This window comes from Aethalodelphis obliquidens, unplaced genomic scaffold (assembly GCF_003676395.1).
Source record: "Aethalodelphis obliquidens isolate GAN/ISIS:26980383/991018 unplaced genomic scaffold, ASM367639v1 scaffold85, whole genome shotgun sequence".
Taxonomy (NCBI): domain Eukaryota; kingdom Metazoa; phylum Chordata; class Mammalia; order Artiodactyla; family Delphinidae; genus Aethalodelphis; species Aethalodelphis obliquidens.
The window spans coordinates 2,002,811-2,010,973 of record NW_020838029.1 but is presented as its reverse complement, the minus strand read 5'-3'; the positions used below and the strand labels follow the sequence as shown (position 1 = coordinate 2,010,973).

The 8,163-nt window shown below is 43.8% G+C and overlaps 1 protein-coding gene across 4 annotated transcripts in view; it reads left to right on the top strand.

The window, feature by feature from the left end:
* EDA2R (ectodysplasin A2 receptor) overlaps positions 1-5,659 on the top strand; it is a 69,528-nt gene extending 63,869 nt beyond the window's left edge. For 2 of the 4 annotated variants that reach the window (XM_027093571.1, XM_027093568.1), the window contains 2 exons: positions 553-717; positions 3,526-5,659. In XM_027093571.1, coding sequence (XP_026949372.1) covers positions 553-717; positions 3,526-3,917 — 557 coding nt within the window. In that variant the 3' untranslated portion in view covers positions 3,918-5,659. The remainder of the gene's footprint in view (positions 1-552; positions 718-3,525) is intronic. The other 2 variants (XM_027093569.1, XM_027093570.1) reach the window with 2 other exon arrangements.
* The last annotated feature ends 2,504 nt before the right edge of the window (positions 5,660-8,163 follow it).

Below are 8,163 nucleotides of genomic sequence, written 5' to 3'. Positions count from 1 at the left end.
TATATATATATATATATATATATATATATATATATATATATATATTCATAAGCAATGTATTCTATATGCTATTTTTTATATTTTATAATGTTTTATGTAAGTGATATCAAGTTATATACTCTCTCTCCAATTTGCTTTTCCTCTCTGGATTATTTAAATTGATCCATACAGGTCTTTTATTTTAAATGCTATATAATAATATTACATAATAGAATTATATCATGATTTATTTATCCTGTGCCCTACTGATGAACATTTTAGTTTGTTTCTATTTGTCTAGGTTATATAACTGAATGTGACATGGAAAGACCACAGGATATGTGCATCTTCAAATAACTATACTAATTTATACCATACCAGCAGTATATGCTAGTTCCTCCACTTTGTTCGTTATACTTTTCCCTGCTCTACAAAGAAGTAGAACCAGTTTAGCAGCCCTAGTTGAGGAAGACCCTGGGGAGAGGGTGCTGGCCTGAGGAAGTCCAGGCCCAGTGTCAGGGTGACTATTGACTACCCACAGTGACTGACCTCCCCCACTTTCTTGTCTCACAGGTGCCTTCCAGTTGAGCTTAGTGAAGGCAGATGTACCCACAGTATCCCCTCAGGAGGTCACACTTGTTGCACTGGTGAGCAGTCTGCTCATGGTGTTTACCCTGGCCTTCCTGGGGCTCTTCTTCCTCTACTGCAAGCAGTTCTTCAACAGAAATTGCCAGCGTGGTAAGGGTAGCTGCTTCACGTATTACATGAATCAGGAACAAGGTTCTAACTAGCAGAAGAGAGGAATTTCCTGGGGTTGAGAGTTAATGGACCTTCCCTACAGTGCTGAAATATCTGGGGTGGCAATAGAATGCACAGGACTTCAGAGATGATTGAGGCTGACCCTATGAGTTTATAAGACCTGGTTCTTTAAGGTGTGGTGATTCATAAAGGGCTACAACATTATGGGAAAACCCTTGGGAAAGGCATCTGAAGTCCTAGTCCAATCTACCTCTAAATCACTGTGTAACTTTAGATAAGTCATCTAGCTTCTTTGGACCTCTTTCTCCTTAATCTTTAAAATGAGAGATGAAGTTGATTTCTAAGTTCTTTTCCAATTAGTTATATCTACTAATAGGTATAGATTCTGGAGCATGTCAGGAAAAGAGGAAGGCTGGCTGGAATGAGACATGACTATAATAAAAGTGGGTGAGGTCTCAGGCAATGGTTATCAGTATAGTAGTATACCAAATGTGGTAACTGAGAGCCCAATGTCCAGAGGAATTGGCAAACTTAGACATTTTTCCTCAGACAATAATGATAACCAGAGCTCTGGCCCAGCCCATAGGAGATGGCCATGTGAAATTTTAGATGGAATGTCATATTTAAAATCAGGAGTAACATCATGATCTATTTTCAGCACAAGTCCAGCCATTAGCCAAGAATATGAGACAAGAATGCCAGGTCACTGAGGGAAGATATAGGGGAGGTGAGATGGTGGCTGGCCAAGACCAGAGAAGGGTTTAGATCTTTAGTCAATAGTACTGAGGTTCAGTGCAGCTTCAGTGCCATCAAGGGAGCTGAGAGCTGGACAGAGACACCAAAATAGGAACCCAGGCTAGTAAGCAGAGTTGATTTAGTAAGGAAAGAGGAGGACACATTCTACTAGATACACAGGTGCTAAGGACTCCTCCTCAGCCCACTGTATATTGGGTCCAAAGCAACACAACTTTTTTCAACCTCTCTGTTTGTGTGGAAAGATTCTGCTTATATAGGCCTACCTTGGTTACTTTGGATCTAGGGTCTGCCAGATGATCTTCAAAAAGCTTAGAAGATATGTTTGGCTCTACCTCTCACTTAAGTGGAGGTGAATCTAGGATTTCAGGCGATGCAGGGCACAAGGGCAACACTGTTATCCCTTTATGACCCTTCTCAAACTCTAATTCTCTCTCCTCTACTCTCTGGTGTCTCCTGGAACATTGTGGCTCAGGGTGGATCATCCTGTCTCTGACTTTGGAGGCCACTTTCTCAGATAAGAGCTGTTGCCCAGTCCCTGGGCATGGGCATGAAACATGGGAAATGAAGCATTTGGGCCCCAGGGCCCGGAAAGAAGAAGATGAGGCAACATCTGAGAGCTGCCTGTCTCCCTCCTCCTGCCTCAGGAGAAGAGAAATGGGTAACGCTTCTCTGCTCGTCCTCTGTCCTCAAGATAATAATGCAGTACCCTTTTCTGGGGATACGAGGGCAGGCAGCTCCCTCAGGGTCTCCACAGGGGAAATAAGATTAGACATTTTCTCATTTATCAGGAGGTGTTTTTCAGGAGTCACTGACTTACATGAATACTAGGGTTGTATAAGGGAGATGAATATGTGAATTGGATCCAATATAAGGTTCATTAGAGAGGAGTAGAGACTGTGGCAAACTGAATAGTTCATCCCCTGTCTAAAGAGGAATCTACTACTCAGTTTCAGCTGTTTGTTACCATGTAGGAATATTCAATGTTTCAAGATCTTCTGAATTTTCAAGAGAAGCCAAAACTCTGGATTTTTATATGAAATAGTTTTAAGTTATGGCAATGAGTTATAATTAAAAAGTACCACAACCACAATGCAGGGGTCAAACAAACACACATCCCATAGGCTCTCAGTTTGTAACCTGATGTTGAATCAGACTTATGCATGAAAGGTGTTTTAATTTTCTATCACTGCCAGAACAAACTACAACAAATTCAATGGCTTAAAACAACACCCATTTATTATCTCACCATTTCCATAGATCAGAAGCTTTGTAAGCTTGCCTGGATCTCGACTCAGAGTCTCACTAGGCTGAAATCAAGGTGTTGCCGAGGCTGCATTCATTTCTGGAAGATCAAGAGGTTAATCCATTTCCTTGATCATTCAGAAAGGTGGAAGAATTCAGTTCCTTGCAGTTATAAGGTTGAGGTTCCATTTCCTTGCTGACTGTCTGCTGAGAACCATTCCCAGTTTCTAGACACTACCCACTCTTTGACTTATGACCCATTTCCATTTTCAAAACTAGCAATGGTGGTCAAGTCCTTTTCCTTTCACATATCTGATACTCTCTCTGACTCTTCTGCCTTCATCTTCCCCTTTTAAGGACACATGTCATTACATTGGGCCCACCTGGGTAATCCAGGATAATCTACCTATTTTAAGGTCCATAATCTTAAATCCACCTGCAAAGTGCCTTTTGCCATATAACACAACATATACACTGGCATAACACCAGGGAATAAAGATCATGTCTGGTGTGGGTGTTGTTAAAATCCTGCTTCCCACAAAGGATTTCTCTTTCTCTGGAGAAATTGACAATTTTCCCTGATCCACCACCAGGTAGCCTTAATCTGATACCCCAATGTAAATATGTTTCTCAACTGTGTCACCTCAGCCTGGTGCTAGGTGCTCTGGTCCCCAGGGATGGGAGGGGGAGCACTAGTTCCCAGATCTTTCCTGATTTTGTGCTCAGGACCAGGTGCCCCGCTAAGAAGAGCCCCTGCCTTTGGGTGACTCAGTGGCTTTCTGCTTCAAGTTTCAGGAGGTTCGCTGCAGTATGAGGCTGACGAGGCAGCGGAAGAGGAATCTCTCTTCCCCATGCCACCTGGCCAGGAGACCAGTCCTGAGTCCCCACTGAGTGAAAGCATCTTTGAGACCCAGGCACTTAACCCCATCCTGGATGACGACTGCAGCTCGACTCGTGGCTTCCCCACACAGGAGTCTTTTACCTTGGCTTCCTGTGCCTCAGAGAGCCACTCCCACTGGGTCCACACTCCCATCGAATGTACAGAGCTGGACCTGCGAAAGATTTCCAGTTCTGCTTCCTATACTGGAGCTGAGACCTTGAGGGGGAACACAGCTGAACACTCTGGAGACAGACTGGAGCTCACTGTACCCTTTGAAGTACCCAGCCTTTCACTCTACTGAGGTGAGCTGGAAAGGTAGGGTAGAAAGACCAGAAATTGGGGACCACCCCCAAAAGGAATTATCCCTTGGAGTACTGTTGTTCAGTATGGCTAGTGTCAGAGGAACAGCAAGCTAGGAACACTGGTGGATGGAGGGACAACTGTGATAATGTTAATCTTTTAAGCCAGTCAGTCATACATCATACATCTGGGCCTACAGCTGTCAAGGAACTGGCCAGGTTGACATGACACCAGTTTTTCTATCCTGGCCTTTTGCAATCTCTCTCAGAGCCCCACTGTCTAATAGTTATATTCAGTTATCTCCCATCATGTATTCAAGCACCAAGGTACAGTGGGAAAATATACAAACCTTGGCATCTGGAAGCCTTATATTTCAAATCTACCTCCATTCCTTAATATTTGTGTGAAGCTTGTGTAAATCCCTTCACCTCTCTGAGTCTCAGGTCCTTAATCTGTGAAAAGTAGGAAATACTATTCACCTTATATTGTGAGAGTTGAATGAGAAATGCATGTGCAAGTGCCTTTTATAGTGTCTAATGCATTAGAGGTGTTTAAACCATGTTAGTTTGTCTTTGCCCCCAGTCACAATTTATATTGGGTTGGCCAAAAAGTTTGTTCGGGTTTTTCCATAACGTCTTATGGGAAAACCCAAATGAACTTTTTGACCAACCCAATACATCCATACATATACACTACACTCATCTGGTCTTCATAACATACCTTTATGATAAGAAGGTTACACTTTATAGAGGCAGGAACTGAGACACAGAGAGGGAAAGTGATTTGCTTAAAGTCACAGAGCATTTCAGTGGCAGAACTGGGTTAGAGCACAGGTTTTGGAGCTCCATGTAAGTAACAAGGGGCAGTATGAAGCATGAGGGTGGATTCCTATTTTTCAACTAACCAATTACTTTCACCACCCATTTCCATATTTCTCCAGCTATGATATTGTCCAGGTCCCCCAATGACTCCCGCTCCCTATATCTTACCTAAGAAAATATAAACAATATGTAGGTGAAAGCCAAGACTCCTATTAAACCAGTCATCCTAGATACCTTCAAGGTCATCTAGGCCAACCTCTCTTCCAACTCCTCCAATCCATTCTTGAGTCCCTTTTATAATATCCCCAAGAAGTGTTTGTGTCATCCTTGCTCACATACTTACAGTATCAGAGAGCTCACTACTGCCCAACATGTATTGCAGCTATGACTGGTGGATTTGAGCTCAATGTAAAGAAAACCTTTCTGTCTTCTTATAGTAACCACCCTTGGGTCCTGCTCTGCTCCTCAGGCCACACAGACCTCATCTGCTTCCTGTGTCTTGTGATAGCCCTGAAGAAGTCTAAAGATAGCATCTCCTCTCTGGAAAGTACCACTTTGGGTTCCGTTAAAGTATGGGGGGCTTAAAACTGAACCCAGTTTCATGAGGAATTGTCTCACCAACATAGAGTAGGGTAGAACTGTCATCATGTCCACCCCACACAAGTGATGTTTTTCTGCTATTATACCTTAACCACTGGCCTAAAACCATTTTTTGAGGGATGGGAAGAGGAAGGAGCTAGTGAGATTGCCCCATAGGTTTCTAACTTGCTCTGCTCCCTCCCTAGGTCTCTTGGGCTCCTGGCAGCCCAGTCGTTCTCCCTGGACTCTCCTGCCTTGTTCCTATACCACAACAGCAGCAGGGGCATAGGATGTGGTATCCACAACAGCCTGTACTCTACAGACGGGGCACATCCTATCCCATCCCACCAAAGGATTGATCCTTCATCATTTTCCCAAGACTGACCAGCAGCATTTTTTGCTTTCCTATCCTAGATAGCCTGGAGAACCAGATTCCCCAGTCATGGGACTACCGGACATATTCCTAGCTCAGCTTGATTATAGAGAGGAGGGAAGGGGATGGCAATGAATGGGGTAGAGTTTTACTGCCTGCATCTTTGGTCAGGTGAATCTGAAGGGGGAGCCTCTCAGTACCCTATTGATACATCTACCTAGCACTTTAGGGACAAAATCAAACTCTTCCCTCTTTCACTCCTCTGCACTGCCCCCCCCTCCCCAGTACACACACACACACACACCTACACACATCTTAGGAGAGGCCTGAAACCTTGATTCCCCACATATCTCTTAGACTTCTGTGGCTGTGACAATCACGGAGCTAACCCCTTTGCCCCCTGGGGTCTTCCTCTCCACTTATAGGTTTCTTACCTTCTTTAGTGGGGATACAACTAAGCATCTTTTTGACTCTTAAAATGGTACTTCCTAAAGTTCCTTTTATCTTATTTCTCTTCTTTTCTTGCCTCTTTTGTCCCTTCCTGGTACCTTGTCTTCTTAAGCCCAAGGCTGAGCCTCTAGATCCCAAGGGCCAAATTCAGAGCTCAGAGCTTTCATCTTTGGGGTGACCATGAAATCCCTGAGATCTAGTGGGGGACACTTAGGAGCTAAGTGTCTGGTGTGGGTGTTGTTAAAGCCATGAAGCCTGCCCTAGGGTTGCTCAGGGACCATTGGTGCTTCCTTGGTTTAGAGAAAAACAATCAATTGCTGAGCCCTCACCACCAGTTTCACATGCTTCTCAGAATAAAGTGGAACTTCTCTCTCCATGGCTGATGCCACAAGGCAGATGAGAACATCAAGGCTCAGATGTGGGCACCATGGATTGTTTTTAAGTCTCCCTTATGTCCATAATGGGCTACTTGGACTGATACCCACTTCCTCACTGTGGGTCATATTTTGAAAGAAAAATTGCCCAGATGAGCAGAGCAACTCTCTCCTTTGTTTGGGAGCAACCTATATACTTCAGAATGTTGGATGTGACTTAATTTGTGAAAACCAAGACTGTATCTTAGGGTGGGAATGCTGGAATTTACTACGTATATGTGCTACACTTTACAGTTTGCAGTGTGTATTCACAGCAATCATCTCATTGGATCTTTATACACACCCTGAGGTGGGCAGGGCAAGAATTACCATCTCCAGGTTGCAGATGATGAAACTGAGGCTCAGAAATGGAAGGTGACTGCACTCAGTAATGTATGGGGTAATTATCAAGGCTAGGGTCATCTCCAATATCTTGAAATCTTCATTTTCTAGAAGACAGTGTTTTAAAGTAGTAGCTTTTCTGGCATATCTGTTCCAGAAAACAACACTTTTTGGAAGCAAAAGGGGTGGAGGGACAAATAAGGCCTTTATGCCTGAATGTGAATGAGGTAATATCCTTGCCTACAATACCAAACCTATTCTCTCCCCCTCCCATCAGCTCCCTTACTCCCACCCTGTAGCCAGCCTGGATGTATATTCTCTGCCAGATCTGACCCCAGTGGAAAGGTAAGAGACTTTCCATTCAGCACTGTCTCTCAAGAGATCAAAAAGTGAGAAGAGCTGCAAGGTCAGACAAAACCCTTTCTATCTGTCTATCTTATCTCCTTTTGCCACTGGGGGTAAGAAAGAAGGTATAAAGGTTGGAGCCAGTAGGAGTATCCATCCTACTTGTCCTCCCTCCTGTATTCCTCTGTTCAACTTAAGAGTCTCTGATCTTAGTTTGGGCAATGACTTGAGACTTTAACTTTAAAGGTGGGAGGGGGACAAATATCCCATCTTTAAAAGCCTCTCCCAGGTAGATTACAGATATTTGAGCAAATCTTTCAATTATAACACTTTAGTGTTTTACATTCTAAAAAAATTCAGTCATACATGCCTAATTTAAAGATGAGGAACCTGAGCCCTAGATAGGAGTAGTAACTTACCCAAAGCAATTCATATTTTGGAAAGGCAGCGTGCTCCACACTCCCAACCCCAGACTGAAGTGTGGATTCCATGGCTGAGGATAGAGCCAGGGAAGGACAGTTTGAGCAGAAACTGCTCTTGGCTATGGCAGAAGGACAGGCAGAGGTGTTGGAGGGCACTAGTTATTTCTATCCACTAGACACTGCCTAAATAACCCTTAAAATATCATTAAGGAACATAGGGAAGAGCAGGAGATTGAATAAGGCAATTCATCTCCACCGCCAGAAAAAACAGCTGGCCCCATAGTCTAAGTGCTACGGAGGCAGCAGCGTAGTCTTCCACTGAAAAATAGCACATGACTTCATCCACATCCAGGATGGAGAGGGTTTCTTTGTTTTTTTGTTTTTTGGGGGTTTTTTTTTTTGGCTTTACTCTCCCCTATAGCTCTTACCTCCTATGGCCTACAAGTTTTCCCCTCCCTTCTTCCAGATCCCTCTGGACTCACCACACTCCCTGGGTTAGCTG